Source organism: Somniosus microcephalus, chromosome 3, assembly GCF_052327205.1.
Source record: "Somniosus microcephalus isolate GS21.2 chromosome 3, FLI_Smic_1.0, whole genome shotgun sequence".
Classification (NCBI taxonomy): Eukaryota; Metazoa; Chordata; class Chondrichthyes; order Squaliformes; family Somniosidae; genus Somniosus; species Somniosus microcephalus.
In genome coordinates, this window is record NC_140989.1 from 279,036,757 (window position 1) to 279,060,302 (window position 23,546).

The following is a 23,546-nucleotide window of genomic DNA, read 5'->3' on the forward strand; positions in this document are numbered from 1 at the left end:
AGAAAATTATTATTTTATCTTGGCCAATAAAAGTGGTACAGTAATAACAATTTTTCTTTTAAGTACTATTATTTCTACTTAATCCAGTTGCAAAATAGATATGCAAAACAACAGAGCTTCCAAATGAGAATACAACCTTGCAAACTAAATAGAATCAGCAATTAAAAATGAAATGTCACTTTTTGCTGTAGATATCGGCCCAGATTTTCTTGTCAAACTAATGGTGAGGCTAATGGCGCTCACTGTTATTTATGCACAAATGGTACAGTAATTTCAGGCGAGGGGCAGATGCGCGTTTAAACTCAAATATCCAGAAGTTGATGTCCGAGTTGCATCGATCCGCCATTAGCTTCACGACAAGGGCATCTCGCTGTCTGGCTCCCCACTGAAATGCATTGAATGGCAGGAAGTTGCTGTATTTGTGCAGCAGATACAAACTAAACTCACCACAGAAAGTTAAGTCTTGTCCATTCCAGCCTAAGTACCCTTTTAACGACGTGATAAGTGTTAATTACTGCCAAACAACCTCGCTGGCACTGAAAATTAATTACAAGCGTGGCATCTCATTCCTTCAGATTTTAATTGTTGGAGATTTTAACATGTAAATTATTTTTCAAAATGTTTTTCTCTCTTAATCCAATCTTTCTTTCCCTCTCTTTATTTCTCTTTCTGTACCTGATTTGACATTGAATTCACCCTCTCTAATTTACACTTCCTTCTCAGTCCTTGCACTGTTAATTTCACAATCTTTCAATCTGATTGGTTAAGGAGATACACAGTTGCTTGTCCTGTTCATCAGGTCCCAGATGCCCGGTTTCCCTCACTGCGACGTTATCAGCTCACACTTTGAGCAACATGCTACGTATAAAATTAACCTAAATGTGCAAGGCCAGTCTAACTAACGGCCAACACCGTTAGATTCACTCCTACAGCAAAATCTAGCTCATTATTCCATTTTGAGGGGTCAGAGTTTGGTCATTTTAAGCCAGATCTGTTTATTATGCATCAGGCCCCATGACCAATAGAATTTCTGACAGGGGCGAAAAGAGGTGGGTTCTCGGTGGAACCAGGTCCAGCCCCAAATTCATTCCCCATCCACCCAGATTGTGAAGTTCATTTGGCACCAGAACAAGGGAATTTCAGGGCTGGACTTATTTCCAACAAAAGTAACTTTTGTATCAAGTCGACACTCTCTAAACCAGAGATGAATTAACATACTTAATACCCTGTGGTCTAAGCCATGTGTTCATTTTTTTTTAAACAATCGTATAAATGAAAATGTACCAGAGGCTGCAGGGGAGCGAAGCCAGAGAACGCATCATTGTCAATGATTGATGCTACCACCTGGAATGAAAGCAAAAAGACAGCAGCTGGAATCAGTTTGTAATCTCTGAACACTGGGTGAATGTTCTGTCAGATCAGCAGTCTGCACTTAGTTCTGAACCACACACTTATTCTCTAAGATAACCCATTTATCACTAAAACACACAGCAAACACAAGTTCATTCATAAAAGACTTGGATTGAAGACATATTCTACAATGAGGAAGCACAGAGAAAAACCAGGCTCGGTCACCATAGCAGTGATGGCCTGCAAGCTCCACACAGCAGGGGTCATTTTGACTTTATGCGATAGTATAAAACGGGTGATAGTGAATCGGCAGCCCGTTTTACATCTCTCTTGATTTTTATTTCAATTGAAAGCAACAGATATCTGGGAGAGTCACTCTGGGAGCGAGTCTCTCTGGGAGAGCGTCACTCTGAGAGAGAGTCACTCTGGGAGAGAGTCATCCTGGGAGAGAGTCTCTCTGGGAGAGAGTCACTCTGGGAGAGGGTCACTCTGGGAGAGAGTCACCCTGGGAGAGAGTCTCTCTGGGAGAGAGTCACTCTGGGAGAGAGTCACTCTGGGAGAGAGTCTCTCTGGGAGAGCGTCACTCTGGGAGAGAGTCACTCTGGGAGAGAGTCTCTCTGGGAGAGAGTCACTCTGGGAGAGAGTCTCTCTGGGAGAGAGTCACTCTGGGAGAGGGTCACTCTGGGAGAGAGTCTCTCTGGGAGAGAGTCACTCTGGGAGAGGGTCACTCTGGGAGAGAGTCACCCTGGGAGAGAGTCTCTCTGGGAGAGAGTCACTCTGGGAGAGAGTCACTCTGGGAGAGAGTCTCTCTGGGAGAGCGTCACTCTGGGAGAGAGTCACTCTGGGAGAGAGTCTCTCTGGGAGAGAGTCACTCTGGGAGAGAGTCTCTCTGGGAGAGAGTCACTCTGGGAGAGGGTCACTCTGGGAGAGAGTCTCTCTGGGAGAGAGTCACTCTGGGAGAGAGTCACTCTGGGAGAGCGTCACTCTGGGAGAGAGTCTCTCTGGGAGCGAGTCTCTCTGGGAGAGAGTCACTCTGGGAGAGAGTCACTCTGGGAGAGAGTCTCTCTGGGAGAGAGTCACTCTGGGAGAGAGTCACTCTGGGAGAGAGTCTCTCTGGGAGAGAGTCACTCTGGGAGAGAGTCACTCTGGGAGAGTCACTCTGGGAGAGAGTCACTCTGGGAGAGAGTCTCTCTGGGAGAGAGTCACTCTGGGAGAGAGTCTCTGGGAGAGAGTCTCTCTAGGAGAGAGTCACTCTGGGAGAGAGTCACTCTGGGAGAGAGTCACCCTGGGAGAGAGTCACTCTGGGAGTCACTCTGGGAGAGAGTCTCTCTGGGAGGCACTCTGGGAGAGTATCACCCTGGGAGAGAGTCACTCTGGGAGAGAGTCACTCTGGGAGAGAGTCACCCTGGGAGAGCATCACTCTGGGTGAGAGTCACTCTGGGAGAGAGTCACTCTGGGAGAGAGTCACTCTGGGAGAGCGTCACTCTGGGAGAGAGTCACTCTGGGAGAAAGTCTCTCTGGGAGAGAGTCACTGTGGGTGAGAGTCTCTCTGGGAGAGAGTCACTTTGGGAGAGGGCCTCTCTGGGAGTGAGTCACTCTGGGAGAGAGTCACTCTGGGTGAGAGTCTCTCTGGGAGAGAGTCACTTTGGGAGAGGGTCTCTCTGGGAGAGCGTCACTCTGGGAGAGAGTCACTCTGGGAGAGAGTCACTTTGGGAGAGAGTCACTCTGGGAGAGAGCCACTCTGGGTGAGAGTCACTCTGGGAGCGAGTCACTCTGGGAAAGAGTCACTCTGGGAGACAGTCTCTCTGGGAGAGTGTCACTCTGTGAGAGAGTCACTCTGGGAGTGAGTCACTCTGGGAGAGAGCCACTCTGGGTGAGAGTCACTCTGGGAGCGAGTCACTCTGGGAAAGAGTCACTCTGGGAGACAGTCTCTCTGGGAGAGTGTCACTCTGTGAGAGAGTCACTCTGGGAGAGAGTCACTCTGGGAGAGTGTCACACTGGGTGAGAGTCTCTCTGGGAGAGAGTCACTCTGGGAGAGAGTCATGCTGGGTCATTCATTCGACCCTATCAGCCTGTACGCCAAAAAGCAGGTCAACTATCCCATTCTCTGCAGGGTAAGTGAAGCATGAACTACAAAAACAGGTGTTAAAAATGCTTGATTCTGTATTCAATATTTAGCATGAAAAAAAATGAAAGGACATCATGTCGCACAATGTCTACTTCCCTAATATTACCACCTGTCCAATGTTGTGTTGCCATCCCACCAGATGTTCAGCAGCTGTCCAGAAGAATCTAAACCATAAATGGAACAAAAACATCTATTTTTCCAAATAAAAGTCAATATTTTGCACTTGCTTTTGTGTCTTGTGATGTGGATCCATTAATTATTAAGGCTCTTATGGTTTTCATCATCAGCAGAGCAAGCCTCAGAACTGAAGCCATGATCCCACTACCTACCCTCCCCATCCCAACTCTGTCCAGTTTTGAACTTGCCATAAGATGGTACCCTTATTTATAAACTTCAGAAGGGATTCCCAAGCCTTACTCTTTTTGGACGAGACCACAAATATCCCATTTCTTTGTAATCTCTCAAATCAGAGAGTTTACAATGGTATCTGTGATCATGAAGTGCAGCCCCTTGTAGTGCACGGAGGTTGGCAGCAGTGTACACAACATTCACAGCAGTGGGCTGGAGCTCTGTTGAGCAAGTCGCTTGAGAATTCACGGAAGTCTGATGCTCAAAATCATTCAGAGCATTGTTTGATTAAGTGGGAATGTTTTAGGAATGACTTGGTACCTTGGCCTCTCCCAGGAAGTCCTGCTTTTCCAGCTGAGCCACCACTTTTTTCTTCGGTCTGAAGAGTTCTCCTGCTGGCAGCTGCAGCAGTTCAAACAGCTCCCGCTTCTGTGAAGAGGAATCAGCGATTAGATCGAGTCAATATATTAAAAATACACAAGGTTCCTCCCAACATTGCGGGAGCTGTTTTAGAAAGGGGCACTGCACTGTGGGAAGAATTACTCTCAGCACTTTAAGTTTACTTTCCCTTACATTTCCACAATCGAATTTTGTCCTGAGTCGATACAAGATTCCAGGTCATATGGAACCCCTGACTGACGTTAAACAGACATCAGTGACATGCCCAATTAGTGAACGTCTCCACTGAAGGAAAGGAGATCTCCATCCTTGTCATTACTGCATGTTAACTGAGAGCTGAGATTATCGCCCTAACTAATACCAACCGAGTCAAAGCATGTGCTGGACCAGTACTGTGTCAGGGAATTAGCCTGGAGCTGAGTTTAGTTGTTTATTATTAGCTGAGTAAAACTGTGCTGAGCTGAGATCTACTCCCGATCCTAATACTAGTTGATTCTTATCACGTATATTAACAGTCAGGGAATTAATGGTACTTAAGCATTCAATTCCTTCTCCCAGGCAAAACTTAAGGGGAGAAATTCGGTATCGCCCATTTTGGGGCGCTAATATCGGCCGGCGTAAAGTTTAGCCCCCGGCGCTAATTATCACCTCCGACTGCAAAATTCGCCTCTATCGCCCCTAGCGATGATTTGGCTAAATCAGGCGCTACACACCTCTCTTAAGGCACTAACGTCAGGGAGCAAGGCGCTACCTCAGAACGCTACCGAAACTCAGGCGATGTCAGTTACCATGGAAGCCAGACACACTGGCGGCATCCAGTTCTTTAAGGGGAGGGGCCATCTTGCTGGCCAGCCACGCCCTGCTCATTGCAACCTTGAATCTCGGCCTGGAGTGACCTCAAAAGCAACTGTGTGGAAGCACTAATGAATAGGCCCAGGGAAAGAGCTCGGCACTTAGGAACCTCAAAAGTGGTGCTGAGGGCCAAAACTCCTTAGGACAGCGTTAAAACCAAAAATTTTGCCGACAAGAAAAGGCAGGAAGCGCCCGCCTTTAATTAGCGCTCCCCCAGCCCCTTCCCGATTTTAAAACGTTCCCCTAGTGGCAGGCACTAAGGCAGGGGACGCGACTCAATATCCGGTCCGGGGCGCTACCGGGGCGTTGCACGCTCGACTGATGTTATGATCTGCAGGCGCAGGAGATTGTGGCGGTAATGTTTAACACTGCCGCAAAATGTCTGGTCAATTTCGCGAGCTGCACAAACATCGCCACGCTCGGGTGCTAGTTGCTTTGTGCCCCGTTAGCACCCTCTTAGAGCGCTAACGCGAGGCGTTAATCAACAGAATTTTTCCCCTTATATGTTTTAATATGCATTCTAGGAAAAAATACCCAAATCAGTCAGATTAGAGGATAGGACAGTACAGTGGGTACATTAGAGGACAGGACGGTACAGTGGGCACAGAGGACAGGATGGTACAGTGGGCACATTACAGGACAGGACGGTACAGTGGGCACATTACAGGACAGGACGGTACAGTGGGCACAGAGGACAGGACGGTACAGTGGGCACAGAGGACAGGACGGTACAGTGGGCACAGAGGACAGGACGGTACAGTGGGCACAGAGGACAGGACGGTACAGTGGGCACAGAGGACAGGACGGTACAGTGGGCACAGAGGACAGGACGGTACAGTGGGCACAGAGGACAGGACAGTACAGTGGGCACAGAGGACAGGACGGTACAGTGGGCACAGAGGACAGGACAGTACAGTGGGCACAGAGGACAGGACGGTACAGTGGGCACAGAGGACAGGACGGTACAGTGGGCACAGAGGACAGGACGGTACAGTGGCCACAGAGGACAGGACAGTACAGTGGGCACAGAGGACAGGACGGTACAGTGGGCACAGAGGACAGGACGGTACAGTGGGCACAGAGGACAGGACGGTACAGTGGGCACAGAGGACAGGACGGTACAGTGGGCACAGAGGACAGGACGGTACAGTGGGCACAGAGGACAGGACGGTACAGTGGGCACAGAGGACAGGACGGTACAGTGGGCACAGAGGACAGGACGGTACAGTGGGCACATGACCAAAAAAAAGGGAAAAAATAGAATATGAGAGAAAACTAGCAAGAAATATAAAAGCAGATTGTAAGAGTTTTGAGAAGTATGTAAAAAGGAAAAGAGTAGCAAAAGTAAATGTTGGTCCCTTAGAGGTTGAGACAGGTGAAATTATGGTGGGGAATAAGGAAATGGCAGAAACATTAAACAAATATTTTGTATCTGTCTTCACAGTAGAAGACACAAAAAGCATACCAAAAATGGTTGGGAACCTTGGGTCTAATGAGGGTGAGGAACTTAACGTAATTAATATAAGTAGAGAAAAAGTACTGGAAAAACTAATGGGATTAAAAGCCAACAAATCCCCAGGACCTGACTGCCTATATCCTAGGGATCTAAAAGAGGTGGCTGAAGAGATAGTGGATGCATTGGTTTTGATCTTCCAAAATTTCCTAGATTCTGGAATGGTCCTAGCGGATTGGAAGGTCGCAAATGTAACCCCGCTATTCAAGAAAGGAGGGAGAGAAAGAACAGGGAACTACAGGCCAGTTAGTCTGACATCAGTCGTCAGGAAAATGCTGGAATCCATTATTAAGGAAGTGGTATCAAGTCACTTAGAAAATCATAACATGATTAGGCAGAGTCAATATGGTTTTATGAAAGGGAAATCGTGTTTGACAAATTTATTAGAGTTTTTTGAGGATGTAACTAGCAGGGTAGATAAAGGGGAACCAGTGGATGTGGTATATTTGGATTTCCAAAAGGCATTCGATAAGGTGCCACATAAAAGATTATTACACAAGATAAGGGCTCATGGGGTTGGGCGTTATATAGTAGCATGGATAGAGGATTGGTTAATGGACAGAAAACAGAGAGTAGGAATAAACGGATCTTTTTCAGGTTGGCAGACTGTAAGTAGTGGAGTGCCGCAAGGATCAGTGTTGGAGCCTCAGCTATTTACAATCTATATTAATGACCTAGATGAAGGGACCGAGTGTAATGTATCCAAGTTTGCTGATGATACAAAGCTAGGTGGGACAGTAAGCTGTGAGGAGAACACAAAGGCCTAGAAATTCAGTTGCTTGCGCCAGCCGGTAGCGCCTTAGGAGGAGGAGATGATGGGCGCTAGGCGGCTAGCGGCCGGGCGCAGCGCGATCTGCGCCTCTCCCCAACTTCACTAGAGATTTAGCGTCGGCGCAAAGTCTTTGCGCGCGCTCAGCTGCGCGCGCAGATCCTGACGTCATTTCATCGTGCAACGCCCTTTGTGCGCCCCAAACCGGAACTTCAGTGGCGCCGCCCTTCTTTGCGCCTGGCACCCCCAGCGACTGGTAGAGGGGAACGGTTCCCAGTCGCTGCGGGGTGCGGGGACGCTATTTAAAGGGGACTCCTCCTGCATTATAAGTGACAGCCATTTTGTGCCAATCCTTCTGTGTGAGAGACAAAGGCAGAGAGCTTTCTGCTTTGACTCAGCGCTCGCACAGGTACTTCTGGCTTCAGGCCAGAGCTTTGCACTTGGATTTCACTTTCAGTGCCATAGCCTTGAGTCGCCACATATACTGTAATGGGGGCTACAATGGGTGGAAACGTTGGCTTTCTGCATTGCATTCAAAGGGATCAGAGACACCGTGAGAGAGTGCCAGTCGTGGCCAGACGGAGAAGGGCCAACAGGTGTCGGCACAGGAGGCCTTACCCACCCAGGGTATACTGCCAGCAGTTCTCATATCTGAACATGTCTGAGGAGCAGTGTGTTCGGAGGCTGCGATTCAGAAGGGAGGTGGTCACTGAGATCTGCCACCTGCTTCGCAGAGATCTGCAGCCACAGCTGAGGAGCAGGACGTCTCTGTCAGTGGCAGTGAAGGTGACGGTGGCTCTCAACTTCTATGCCACCGGCTCCTTCCAATCCGCTACTGGGGACATTGCCAACATCTCCCAGTTCGCGGTACATTGCTGCATCCGACAGGTGAACAATGCCCTTTTCAGAAGGAGACGTCAGTACATCTCCTTCCCCATGACCCTGGACAAGCAGCAAGAGCGTACAATGGGATTTGGAAGAATAGCGGGCTTCACCATGGTCCAGGGCGTAGAACTGATGAACCAACATTGGTCAGGCCTTGCTTCAGGGCTGCAGTGCGCAGGGCATGGCAGCCAGACAAGTCCACCCTCCCCCTTTAAGAGCTGACCGGCGCCAGAGTGTCTGCCGTCAATCAGCAACTCGCCGCACCTGCGCTGCGCCCGCCCTCGGGGGTATCACCCCGGACCGCCGGCTTAGCGCCTAATGATAGTCGTGCATCGCCTGTTTTAGCGCAGCAGCAACCTCTTGGGGCGATGCCACTGAATATCGGCGAAGGTGGCGCGAACTTGCGCCGGGCGCAAACTTTAGCGGCCGCCCGACTTTAGCGCCCCGAACGTGGCTATACTGAATTTCTAGGCCAAAGAGTCTGCAAAGGGATATAGATAGGCTAAGTGAGTGGGCAGTAAGGTGGTAGATGGAGTATAATGTAGGGAAATGTGAGGTTATTCACTTTGGTAAGAAGAATAGAAAAACAGAATATTTTTTAAATGGTGAGAAACTTTCAAATGTTGGTGTTCAGAGAGATTTGGGTGTCCTCGTGCAAGAAACACAGAAAGCTAGCATGCAGGTACAGCAAGCAATAAGGAAGGCAAATGGCATGCTGGCCTTTATTGCAATTGTACAGGGCCTTGGTGAGACCACACCTGGAGTACTGTACACAGTTTTGGTCTCCTTATCTAAGGAAGGATATACTTGCCTTGGAGGCGGTGCAACAAAGGTTCACTAGATTGATTCCTGGGATAGTGGCACGGTGGCATAGTGGTTAGCACTGTTGCCTCACAGCGCCAGGGACCCGGGTTCGAATCCGGCCTTGGGTGACCGTCTGTGTGGAGTTTGCACATTCTCCCCGTGTTTGTGTGGGTTTCCTCCGGGTGCTCCGGTTTCCTCCCACAGTCCAAAGATGTGCGGTTAGGTTGATTGGCCATGATAAAAATTGACACTTAGTGTTAGGGGGATTAAAGACGTGGGGATAGGGTGGGACATGTGTTGGTGTAGGGGTTACGGGGATCGGGTGGGATATGTGTTGGTGTAGGGGTTACGGGGATCGGGTGGGATATGTGTCGGTGCAGGCTCGATGGGCCGAAATGGCCTCTATCTGCACTGTGGGCTGTGATTTCTGTGATTCTGTGATAAGGGCTGTCCTATAATGGGAGATTGTGTAGAATGGGCGTATACTCTCTGGAGTTTAGAAGAATAAGAGGCAATCTCATTGAAACATACAAGATTCTGAAGGGGATTGACAGGGTACATGCTGAGAGGTTGTTTCCCCTGGCTGGAGTGTCTAGAACTATAGGGCATAGTCTCAGGATAAGGGGTCGGCCATTTAAGACTGAGATGAGGAGGAATTTCTTCACTCAGAGGGTTGTGAATCTTTGGAATTCTCTGCCCCAGAGGGCAGTGCATGGTGAGTCTTTGAGTATATTCAAGGCTGAGATAGATAGACTTTTGGACTCTAGAGGAATCAAGGGATATGGAGATCGGGCAGGAAAGTGGAGTTGAGGTCAAAGATCAGCCGTGATCTTATTGAATGGAGGAGCAGGCTCGAGGGGCCATAAGGCCTACTCCTGCTCTTACTTCTTATGTTCTTATTACAGGACAGGACGGTACAGTGGGCACAGAGGACAGGACAATACAGTGGGCACAGAGGACAAGACGGTACAGTGGGCACAGAGGACAGGATGGTACAGTGGGCACAGAGGACAGGACAATACAGTGGGCACAGAGGACAAGATGGTACAGTGGGCACAGAGGACAAGACGGTACAGTGGGCACAGAGGACAGGACGGTACAGTGGGCACACAGGACAGGATGGTACAGTGGGCACAGAGGACAGGACGATACAGTGGGCACAGAGGACAGGGCGACACAGTGGGCACAGAGGACAGGACAGTACAGTGGGCACAGAGGACAGGACGGTACAGTGGGCACAGAGGACAGGACAGTACAGTGGGCACAGAGGACAGGACGGTACAGTGGGCACAGAGGACAGGACGATACAGTGGGCACAGAGGACAGGGCGATACAGTGGGCACAGAGGACAGGACAGTACAGTGGGCACAGAGGACAGGACGGTACAGTGGGCACAGAGGACAGGACAATACAGTGGGCACAGAGGACAAGATGGTACAGTGGGCACAGAGGACAAGACGGTACAGTGGGCACAGAGGACAGGATGGTACAGTGGGCACACAGGACAGGATGGTACAGTGGGCACAGAGGACAGGACGATACAGTGGGCACAGAGGACAGGGCGATACAGTGGGCACAGAGGACAGGTCAGTACAGTGGGCACAGAGGACAGGACGGTACAGTGGGCACAGAGGACAGGACAGTACAGTGGGCACAGAGGACAGGACGGTACAGTGGGCACAGAGGACAGGACGGTACAGTGGGCACAGAGGACAGGACGATACAGTGGGCACAGAGGACAGGGCGATACAGTGGGCACAGAGGACAGGACAGTACAGTGGGCACAGAGGACAGGACGGTACAGTGGGCACAGAGGACAGGACAGTACAGTGGGCACAGAGGACAGGACGGTACAGTGGGCAGAGAGGACAGGACAATACAGTGGGCACAGAGGACAGGACGGTACAGTGGGCACAGAGGACAGGACGGTACAGTGGGCACAGAGGACAGGACAGTGCAGTGGGCACAGAGGACAGGACGGTACAGTGGGCACAGAGGACAGGACAGTACAGTGGGCACAGAGGACAGGACGGTACAGTGGGCACAGAGGACAGGACGGTACAGTGGGCACAGAGGACAGGACAGTACAGTGGGCACAGAGGACAGGACGGTACAGTGGGCACAGAGGACAGGGCGGTACAGTGGGCACAGAGGACAGGACGGTACAGTGGGCACAGAGGACAGGACGGTGCAGTGGGCACACAGGACAGGACGGTACAGTGGGCACAGAGGACAGGACGGTACAGTGGGCACAGAGGACAGGACGGTACAGTGGGCACAGAGGACAGGACGGTGCAGTGGGCACAGAGGACAGGACGGTGCAGTGGGCACACAGGACAGGACGGTACAGTGGGCACAGAGGACAGGATGGTGCAGTGGGCACAGAGGACAGGACGGTACAGTGGGCACAGAGGACAGGACGGTACAGTGGGCACAGAGGAGAGGACGGTACAGTGGGCACAGAGGACAGGACGGTACAGTGGGCACAGAGGACAGGACAGTACAGTGGGCACAGAGGACAGGACGGTACAGTGGCCACATTACAGGGCAGGATGATATAGAAGGCTTTAGAGGCCTGTGAATATTTGAATAAAGTCAATACCCAAACAGCTTCCAGAGCTTGATCCACAAAATTGTGCTTGGCCTCGGTTTTAAAAGTTAAGGCTTTCTTTATCGTCTCTTCAGCCTTGTCCCATTTGTTTATTCTGGCATGCGCCAGCGCCACATTGTGAAGTACCTGGAAGATCAATTAGTAAAACTCTAATACACGGTACTGGTAAGTTTAAAACATCAGCTATTAACAACAATCAACAACAACAACGCCAACTTGTATTTATATCGCACCTTTAACATAGTAAAACGTCCCAAGGCGCTTCACAGGAGTATTTTAAGATTTTTAAAAAATTGACACCGATCCATATAAGGATAAATTAGGGCAGGTGACCAAAAGCTTGGTCAAAGAGGCATGTTTTAAGAAGCCTCTTAAAGGAGGAAAGACCGGTAGTGAGGTGGAGAGGTTTAGGCAGGGAATTCCAGAGCTTAGGGCCTAGGCAACAGAAGGCACGGCCACCAAAGGTTGAGCGATTATAATCAAGGATCCTCAAGAGGGCAGAATTAGAGGAGTGCAGATATTTCGGGGGGTTGTGGGGCTGAAGGAGATTACAGAGATAGGAAGGGGCGAGGCCATGGAGGGATTTGAAAACAAGGATGAGAATTTTGAAATCTAGGCACTGCTTAACCGGGAGCCAATGTAGGTCAGCGAACACAGGGGTGATGGGCGAACGGGGCTTGGTGCGAGTTAGGACATGGGCAGCTGAGTTTTGGATGACCTCAAGTTTACGTAGGGTGGAATGTGGGAGGCCAGCCAGGAGTGTGTTGGAATAGTCAAGTCTAGAGGTAACAAAGGCATGGATGAGGGTTTCAGGAGCGGATGAGCTGAGGCAAGGGCGGAGACGGGCTATGTTACGGAGGTGGAAGTAGGCAGTCTTAGTTATGCTGCCGATATGTGGAAGCTCATTTCAGGGTCAAATATGACACCAAGGTTGCAAACAGTGTGGTTTAGCCTCAGACAGATGTTAGGGTGAGGGATGGAGTCTGGCTAGGGAACGGAGTTTGTGGTGGGGACTGCAAACAATGGCTTCGGTTTTCCCAATATTTAATTGGAGAACATTTTGTTCATCCAGAACTGCATGTCGGACAAACAGTCTGACAATTTAGACACTGTGGAGGGGTCGAGAGAAGAAGTACTGAGGTAAAGCTGGGTGTCATGAGCGCACGTGGAAACTGACGCTGTGTTTTCGGATGATGTTGCCAAGGGGCAACATGTAGATGAGAAATAGGAGAGGGCCAAGGATAGATCCTTGGGGGACACCAGAGGTAACGATGCGGGAGCGGGAAGAGAAGCTGTTGCAGGTGATTCTCTGGTTATGATTAGAAAGATAAGAATGGAACCAGGCGAGTGCAGCCCCACCCAGCTGGATGACGGTGGAGAGGCGTTGGAGAAGGATGGAGTGGTCAACTGTGTCAAAGGCTGCAGACAAGTCAAGAAGGACAAGGAGGGATAGTTTACCTTTGTCACAGTCACAAAGGATGTTATTTGTGATTTTGATGCGAGCCGTTTCGGTACTGTGGCAAGGGCGGAATCCTGATTGGAGGGATTCAAACATGGAATTGTGGGAAAGATGGGCATGGATTTGGGAGGCAACAACACGTTCAAGAACTTTGGAGAGGAAAGGGAGGTTGGAGATGGGGTGGTAGTTTGCGAGGATGGAGGGATCAAGGTTTGTTTTTTTGAGGAGAGGGGTGAGGATGGCAGATTTGAGGGAGAGGGGGACAGTACCTGAGAAGAGACAGCCATTAACAATATCAGCTAACATGGGAGCCAGAAAAGGAAGTTGGGTGGTCAGCAGTTTGGTGGGAATAGGGTCAAGGGAGCACGAGGTGGGTCTCATAGACAAGATGAGAGAGATCATGAGGGGAGATCGGAGCGAAACTGGAGAAAGATGTGAGTTCAGGGCTAGGGCAGGGGGAAACTGTGATAAATCCATGTAGTGAGACAACGAACTCGAAGAGGCAAGGTATGAGGATTAATACGAGTGCTTTATTGAACAACTGCGAGACAACCAGGCAGGCCTGCTTCCAGGCATTGCACCTTTGCTGACTATTTAAGGGAATAACTGGTCTTAGACTGCAGTACCGGCAGTGACCACCCCTGTATAAAAGGCCCTAGCAGGCTTCTGTAGTTTCAGTTTCAAGCTGCCTCTTGTTCAGTAAAGTACCTGTTAACTGTTCTCCCGAAGTCCGTGTATTATTGAGGTGCGGACTTTACAGTGGCGACGAGTAAGTTCGAACTCACCTGCAGTGTGGCATCATCTCACGGGGATCTCGCCTGAAAGGAAGGTCCTGGAAGGTCGTAGTCTGAGCAACGGGTGTCAACCGAGGGCAACCGCCCAAAGAATCCATCGGTGTTTGGAGAATTGCGGGAGAGACTGTGGTTCCAGCGAATTGTGCTGGTAGCAGGTAGCGCGCTGACCCTTCCGGACTGCGGCGGGCTCAAGCTCGATCAAGCGGCTCTACAAATCGGGCCACGCAGCGTCGCTGGGAAAAGAAAACAAGAGAGAGAGGGTGGAGCGCACAGGGCACGGTCGGTGCTCGAGAACAGGACGGCGGAGAGAAACTAAACGGGGGGGAAGGAAAGCGAGATGCACCGAAGCTGCGGGTCGCCACCATTACCCCGTAGAACGCTAGGAGCAGCGTGGCAGTAAGGGGAAGAAGCAAAAGTGCGGGAGGCGCCATTTTATCCCGTTGGGGAAGAAGCAAAAGCGCGGGAGGCGCCATTTTATTCCATTGGGGAAGAAGCAAAAGCACGGGAGGCGCCATTTTAAATCGCCCAAGATGCCGAAAAGTGGCAGTATCACTGCTTTCGACAACGAGGTAGAAGACTGGACCACGTATGTGGAAAGAATCGAAGTGTACTGCAAGGCAAATGAGGTGGCTGATGGAAAGAGGGCGTCGGTATTATTAAATCTGATGGGTGCAAGTACGTACGGCCTATTACGGAATTTAATTACCCCAGCTAAACCAATGGAGAAAAGTTTTGAGGAGATTGTTCATATCTTACAGGAACACCTAAGCCCTACACCACTGCTGATAACAGAAAGATTCAAGTTCCATAAAAGAAACCAGCACAAAGATGAGAGCAATGCTGACTATCTTACGGAACTGCGCAAGTTATCGAAGCACTGCCAGTTCGGAGCAGGACTGGCAGACACCTTACGGGATAAGTTTGTCTGCGGGCTCCAGAGTGAAGGAACCCAGAAACGACTACTTTCAAAAAAGGACCTGACGCTAGAACAGGCTTTCAGCATAGCAGTATCCTACGAAGCAGCAGCACGGGGAGCTGCAGAAATACAACAGAAACCACAAGAATACAGCGCTAACGAAATGGCGTATGGAGCCGAAAAGTGCTATCGCTGTGGCAGAACAACCCATGAGCAGAAGGACTGCTGGTTTAAAGACAAAATATGCAAGCAATGCGGGAAAATGGGACATATAGCAAGAGTCTGCAGGTCGGGAAAGAAGACCAACATGACAAGAACTACTAAGGAACAGTACAGGAAAGTAAAGAAACTGACAGATAGTAGTTCAGAAGGTCAGGAGAGTGATAAGGACTCCGGGAACAGGCGACTAAGTTGTTTAAAGTTACACAACGTGATCGCAAAAGAAGATCACCGAACCATTTGGGTCACCCTCATGATGGCAGGGTCCCCAGTGAAGATGGAATTGGATACAGGATCAGCCCTAACTGTCATGAATCGATGAGACTATGAACGGCTATTCTCACACATACCCTTAAAGGACACGTCCATTGTATTGAAGACATACACGGGGCAAAAGGTCTACCCCAGAGGAAAAATAAGGGTGCCAGTTGAATATAACAGAAAGGAAACACAGAAACTATACATGTATATACTACGAGATGGAGGACCACCATTATTGGGACGTGAATGGATCCGAAGACTACAATTGGATTGGCATTCCATTCTGGCACTAACTGTGACTGACAATAAAGATGATGACGTCACACCTGGACGTCTGTCACAAATTCTATCTGACGCGGAAGAGGTGTTCCAACAAGGACTTGGGACTCTAAAAGGAGTAAAGGCAACCATAAAGATTGAGGATAACGCAACCCCAAAATTTTTCAAGGCCAGACCGGTGCCATACGCGATACGCCCAGCTGTGGAAGCTGAACTGGAGAGTCTGGAGCGTTCGGGGGTGCTGTCTAAGGTGGACTGGAGCGAGTGGGCCACACCCATCGTTCCTGTAATGAAGAAAGCATTGAGCAGCACGCCTGGGGAGCCAAGGAAGGTTCGCATCTGTGGGGACTTCAAGGTGACTGAACCCAGTCCTGCACACAGTACAGTATCCGCTTCCGCGGATAGAAGATATTTTCACCTCACTATCTGGAGGGAAACGTTTTACAAAGATTGACCTGGCTCAAGCGTATCTACAAATGGAGGTGGAAGAAGCATCTAGGAAATACCTCACGATAAACACTCACAAAGGCCTTTACCAGTACAATCGACTGGTATTTGGGGTAGCGTCGGCCCTGGCTATGTGGCAGAGGGCAATGGAACAAGTCCTGCAAGGGATCCCGGGGACCCAGTGTTATTTGGACGACATCCTGGTTACGGGCGAAAATGACAATGAACACCTTGCCAACCTGGAACAGGTGCTCACGAGATTGCAGGAATATGGGCTACGAGCCAACCATCCCAAATGTGAGTTCTTCAGGAGACAAATCTCGTATTGTGGCCACATGATTGATGAGGAAGGGTTGCATAAGTCGCCGGACAAGATTGAGGCTGTAGTCAAAGCTCCAGCACCAGAAAATGTGTCGCAACTGAGGTCGTTCCTCGGGTTGGTGAACTACTACCATAAGTTCTTGCCAAATTTATCTACAATTCTGCACCCACTGAACACCCTCCTTCAAACTGGTGTAACATGGAAATGGAGTGATGAGTGTAAGCGTGCCTTTCAGAAATGTAAATGCCAAATCACTTCAAAAGAAGTATTGGCCCACTACAACCCAACACTACCGATTCGGTTGGCATGTGATGCGTCACCTTACGGCATTGGAGCGGTGCTGTCACACAAATTCCGTGACGATTCAGAGAGGCCAATAGCCTTTGCATCGCGCTCGCTAACCTCAGCCGAGCGTAACTACGCCCAGATTGACAGGGAGGCCCTCAGCCTGGTGTGGGGGGTGAAGAAGCTCAATCACTATCTGCACGGGCAGAAATTCACCCTACTAACTGATCATCAACCCCTGGTCTCAATTTTTAACCCAAAGAAGGGCGTTCCGGTGATGATGGCGCAACGGCTGCAAAGATGGTCACTTTTTCTAGGGGCACATCAGTATGACATAGAGTACAAAGGTACGAAACAACATGGAAACGCTGATGGGCTGTCGCGCCTACCGTTGCCTACGGCGGAAGAAGCACCTGCAGTGGACCCTGTGGAGATATTCCATGCGACCATAGTCGAATGTTTGCCTGTTACAAACGCAAGTATTGAGAAGGAAACCTGAAATGACCCGACACTCTCTTGGGTCTATGATTTGACGGTGAAGGGATGGCCAGCATATGGCGACTCACTGTTGCCAGCATTCTCGCCAAGGAGGGAACAGCTGTCAGTGTGCCGGGGAACCTTGATGTGTGGATCCCGAGTGGTAATTCCACCCAAGTTGAGAGATAGAGTACTCAATGAGCTTCACGAGGGTCATCTGGGAGGGGTAAAAATGAAGAGCCTAGCCAGGGCGTTTGTGTGGCGGCCGGGAATCGATAAAGAAATCGAGGATATGACCAAGAGATGCACAGGATGCCAGAAGGTCCAAAACGCTCCACCACAGGCCCTGCTACATCCATGGGAGTGGCCCTCATCTCCATGGCAATGGGTACACATTGATTTCGCTGGTCCATTTATGGGCTCAATGTTTCTAATCGCTGTGGACGCCCATTCGAAATGGCCAGAGGTCATTAAAATGTCCTCCACCACCACGGAGAAAACTATTGCAGTCCTAAGAACCATCTTCACCAGGAATGGGTTGCCAGAACAGATCTGTTCCGACAATGGCCCACAGTTTGTGTCTGAGGATTTCAGGAGGTTCCTGAAGAATAATGGGGTGAAACATTACACATCTGCCCCATATCATCCAGCCACAAATGGATTGGCTGAGAGGTTTGTTCAGACCTTTAAAAAGGCAATAAAGGCGATGTATAACGACGACATACCACTACAACACAAGGTGGATAACTTCCTGTTTGCTTACCGGAATGCGACACATGCAGTAACCAACCAAACTCCAGCCGTACTGTTTTTCAACCGGAGACTAAGATGTCGCTTGGATTTGCTCAAACCAAACATAAGACGAGATGTTGAGGATAAGCAGTTCCAGCACATAAATGAGAAGCCAACTAGGAGCTTCAAGATAGGGCAACCAGTCTTGGCCCGCGACTACTGAACAGAAAAATGGCAGCCAGGCACGATATGCACACAGCAGGGACCACTAATGTACACAGTGGACGTTGGAGAGAGCATCGTGAGACGTCATGCTGACCAGATTCTAGAGTCACAGGAACAAGCCAAACCCATACCACAAGCATGTGCACCTGGTAATGAGCCCGAAGTACAGATTGCGTCTACCTCAGAAGCAGGGGTATTGGAAGCTGACAAACCAACCAATGACAATGAGCCAGAATTAACTCCACCGCCAGAACAGGATACTCGAGAAAGGCGCTATCCAGTCCGGATCAGGAATCCTCCTCAAAGACTGAACTTATAAATGACTATTTCAGTTAATGTATATATTACTGAGAAAATTGTAATTGTAATTAGTTATTATTTAGTTGTTAAATGAATGTTATGTACTGTTTATCTAAAAGGGGAGAAATTGTTGTGTATGTACCTTTAAGGGAATAACTGGTCTTAGACTGCAGTACCGGCAGTGACCACCCCTGTATAAAAGGCCCTAGCAGGCTTATGTAGTTTCAGTTTCAAACTGCCTCTTGTTCAGTAAAGTACCTGTTAACTGTTCTCCCGAAGTCCGTGTATTATTGAGGCGCGGACTTTACACTGACCTTAGCAGGAAGCTAACCCCTGACCTTAACAGGAAGCAACCCCTGACCTTCGCAGCAGCATTCGCTACAGCACCACCTGGTGGATAACCTTAATCATAACATCCCAGATTACTATATCCCTCCCCCCTTAATATTTCAGTATGAATTTCTTAACAAACAACCATTCCTAAGGGTCACATAAGAAGTCTCCATTCACCATGTTCCATACTTGACGAATCTAACAGGTCAGTATCAATCTCTCTGGTGGCTTGCGAGTCCTTTGTGAACGTCTGACAGTAAAGTCCCTGCTTGTTTGTGGTGAAGCCACCAGCTGCTCCTGAGCAGTGCTCGGAGTATCTGACTCTGCAACGATGGTTTCCTCTTGACGAATGGGTTCCTGTGGAATGGTCTCTGTCCCTGGTGGTGGCACCACAGATGCACTTGAATAACTGGGGGCAAACCTGTCCTCAGCCATTGCATCTGGAACCTTCATTTCAATTTCCCCTTGTCTGGTAAGTATCTGATCTACATGTCTGTGTACTACCCTACCATCACCCAACATGACCTTGTATGATACGGGACCGGTCATTGAGTCTATGAAGCCAGGAATCCACTTGGGTCCATAACTGAAATTCCTGGTAAGGACCGCATCTCCTTCTCCAAAACTTCGGCTCTTTGTTCTTTTGTCATGGTTCTCTTTTTGTTTGTTTTGTCTGTTTCCCATGTTCCTTTTTAGGTCTGGGTGGACAAGGTCAAGAGTGGAGCGTAGTCTACGACCTAATAACATCTCAGCAGGAGGGAGTCCTATGGTGGATTGAGGTGTTATTCTGTAGCTGAACAGAACCCGTGACACTTTGGCTGCTAAACTCCCTTCTGCACTTTTTTTCATCATCTCTTTAAATGTTTGTACGGCTCTCTCCACAAGTCCATTTGAGGACGGATGATATGGGGCTGAGGTCACCTGCACTATGCCATTTTTTCTCAAGAACTCTTTTTGTCTCTGTACTCACAATACAAGTGGCATTGTCACTTACCACGATCTCCGGTAGCCCTTGATTACTGAAGCTCCGACGCAGGCAGTGTATAGTAGTAGTGGTGGAAGCAGAATTTACAGGATAAACATCCATCCATTTGGAATGTGCATCAATGATTATGAGGAACATCTTCCCCATGAATGGACCCGCATAATCTAAGTGCAATCTTCTCCATGGTTTATCCGGCCACTCCCAGGGGTGGAGAGGAGCCGCTGCTGGTGCATTCCGGTGTTCCTGACAAGTGCTGCATGTCTTGACTAGATTTTCTATCTCCTCATCTAGCTTTGGCCACCACAAGTAACTTATGCTTTCATACGTGAGACCCCAGGATGACACTGATGTAGTTGCTCTAGGATAGACTGTCGTGCTGGCTGTGGAATAATCACTCGTGCTCCCCACAACATGCAATCATCCTGCACACTCAGCTCTGTTTTCCTGACACTGTAGGGTGTGAAGTCAGCCCCTTCCGGATGCTGTGGCCATCCCCTCACCACATATTCTCAAACTCTAGACAGTACTGGATCTTTACCTGTCCATGTTCTTACTTGCTCTGCAGTCACAAGTGCTGTGTCAGTGTCCTCCAACATCAACACTCTGTCCTCTGGAGCTGCACGGATAGGTGTGCCTGGCAGTGGAAGACGGCTCAAGGCATCTGCGTTCCCATGGTACTTGCCCACCTTGTAGACGATGACATATTCATATGTCCTCAACGTCACGGCCCACCTCTGGATCCGGGGTGACACCATCTGTGGAACTGCTTTCATTTCATTGAAAAGAGAGATAAGAGGTTTATGATCGGTGCATATGGTGAACTTCCTGCCATATATGTACTTGTGGAACCTCTGTAACCCAAACATTACTGCTAGCCCCTCTTTGTCTAACTGGGAATAGTTTTTTTCCGCTGGTGTTAGAGTTCGGGACATAAACCCTATTGGTCTTTCAGTTCCATCTTCCATGCAGTGTGAAAGAACTGCCCCCACCCCGTAAGGTGAAGCGTCACAAGAGAGAATGATGTCTTTCTCTGCATTGTAGTGAACCAGCACATCCGACGACAGCATCAGTTTCTTGGACTGTTCAAATGAAACCCCCTGCTCCTCTCCCCACTGCCACTGTGTCTCCTTGCGCAGTAGTTTGTGAAGAGGTGCTAACACAGTTGACATGTTTGGTAAAAACCTGTTATAATAGTTCAGCAGTCCCAGGTAAGCTTTTAACTCAGCCACATTTGTAGGAGCAGGGGCATCCTGCAGTGCTTGTACCTTCTCCTTGAGTGGATGGAGCCCGGTGGCGTCCACTCTGTGTCCCAGGAACATTGCCTCGTTCCCCAGGAAAGTGCACTTACTCCTCTTGAGCCGGAACCCTGCCCTCTCCAATCTCCATAGTACCTCTCTCAGCGTGCTCAGATGCTCCTGGTCGGTTCTTCCCATCACCAGAATGTCATCCAGATAGAGGGAAACATGTGGAATCCCTTGCAGTACACCTTCGATTGTCCTCTGGAAGATAGCTGGACTAGATGAGACACCAAACGGTAAGCGATTATATGTAAACAAGCCCTTGTGTGTATTTATTGTGACATACTTCTTTGATTCGTCATCCAGTGTAATCTGCAAGTAGGCATGACTCATATCCAACTTTGTGAATTTCTTTCCTCCAGCCAGGTTTGCAAAGAGATCCTCTGTTTTGGGAATAGGATACTGCTCTAGTTTGGACACCCGATTGACTGTCAATTTAGAGTCTCCACAGAGTCTTACCGAATTGTCTGGTTTTTAAACGGGTACTATGGGAGCTGCCCATTCCGAACATTTCACTGGCTCTAGTATGTTCTCTCTCAATAGACGGTCAAGCTCAGCCTCTACCTTTGGCTTCATGGCATAAGGCACAGGTCGTTGCTTAAAAAACCTTGGCGGTGCCTCCTTGTCTACATAAATCTTAGCTGGGGGGCCATTAAATGTGCCAAGTTCCCCCTTGAACACATTCTCATGTTCACTCAACACTTCTTGCAAAGTCAACTGTTTGCCCGCATCTATTTGATGTACTGCTCCCCAGTCTAATTTAAGTTCTTTTATCCAGCCCCGACCTAACAGGTTTGGGCTGGTACCCGATACTATAACTACAGGTAGCTGTTCCACTGTGTCCTTGTGTTGCACAGTCACATTAGCTGTACCTAATGTCGCTACTCGTTCACCTGTATATGTTTTAAGATGCAGGGAGCAAGGCTTTAACTCTGGAACTTTTGCACGGTTCCACAATTTTGAGTACTCTGCCTTGTTCATTATGGTCACGCCGCACCCTGTATCCACTTCAAAGTTCACCTTAGAGTCATTTACTGTCAGTTGCAATGTGATAGGAGCCACTTTTGGAATGTTTTCTAACATGCCATACATTATGAACATGTTCTCTTCTTCCTCAGCTTCCTCGCTGATGTGGTGTGCTCCATGTTTTTTCACTTCTCTCCCTTGGTTTTGCTGTCCTCCCCCTTTTGGTTTGGATTCCTCCACAGGTGATTTCGCCCTGCAAGCTCGTTTTATGTGTCCTTGTTTCCCACACTTGTAGCACTTTTCCTCCAGAAACCAGCATTCACTCACCAGGTGATCGCCCTTGCATCTATAACATGCCTTCACATGCTCACGTTGTGGTTTCTGATGCATGTTCAACTTGTGCACAATAACCTGACCTGCAACTTGCATAGCATTAGCCCTGTCTGAACCCTGTATTTCTTTTACATCTCAGTTCGCTGTCTCTATGGCTTGAGCAAGTTCCAATGCTTTTCATAAGTAAGCCCAGTCTCGGATAATAATCTGCGCTGCATTCGGTCATCCATTATTACGCAAACTAGCCTATCTCTCAGCATTTCCTTCAGGTTGTTCCCATAATTGCAATCTTGTGCCAATTTACGCAACACCGCTACATAGTCCATTACACTCTCTTCCTCTTTCCTGTTCCTTGAATTAAACTTGAACCGCTGTACAATCTCACTAGGCTTAGGGTTGAAATGTTCTTTTAGCACGGCCACTAATTCAACAAATGATTTGTCTCCAGGCTTTTCAGGACTGAGCAGATTCCTCATCAAACTGTAGGTTTGGCTTCCCACTGAACTAAGCTGAATGGCTTTCCTTTTGCCGGCATCATTTATTTCATTTGCTTCGAAAAAATAACCCAACACTTCACAGTATTCCTCCCAAGTTTGTGCTTGAATATCAAAAGCGGAGACCGTTCCTACCGTGGCAGCCGTGCTCTCTTCCAACTGGTAGCTAACTGCAGCTCGTGATTTTGTTGTTTAAACGTCCTGGCAGACTTCTCTTATTCAGGGTCCTGTTTTACCTCATTGCCAAATGTGATAAATCCACGTAGTGAGACAAGGAACTCGAAGAGGCAAGGTATGAGGATTAATACGAGTGCTTTATTGAACGACTGCGAGACAACCAGGCAGGCCTGCTTCCAGGCATTGCACCTTTGCTGACCTTAGCAGGAAGCTAACCCCTGACCTTAACAGGAAGCAACCCCTGACCTTAGCAGCAGCATTGGCTACAGCACCACCTGGTGGATAACCTTAATCATACCATCCCAGATTACGATAGAAACCTTAGAGGGAGTTTGGCCCAGTGGGATAGGGGAAGGAAGGGAAGTGGCAGAGGCAGCTGAACGGATGGCCTTAAAAGAATTCCACAGCTTAAGACTTGAAGTGACTGAAAAACAAAGCAGCGCCACAGCCACTGAGTCAAACTGTATAGTCACCGAGGTCCTGTCCGCGAGGAATCCAGTGATAGAGGGCAAGTTCCAGCAGAGTTCCAGCAGTTGAAAGAGCTCAATGAGAACAAAGACATGCTGGGAGATGGGCAGTGGACTC

At 49.0% G+C, this 23,546-nt stretch overlaps 1 protein-coding gene across 1 annotated transcript in view; it reads right to left on the reverse strand.

Annotated features, from left to right (window-relative positions):
- Window positions 1-23,546, reverse strand: part of LOC147121993 (neutrophil cytosol factor 2-like) — a 99,925-nt gene that overhangs the window by 40,540 nt on the left and 35,839 nt on the right. The window contains 3 exon segments of the mRNA XM_085982612.1: window positions 1,285-1,344; window positions 4,148-4,255; window positions 11,651-11,785. Coding sequence (XP_085838738.1) covers window positions 1,285-1,344; window positions 4,148-4,255; window positions 11,651-11,785 — 303 coding nt within the window.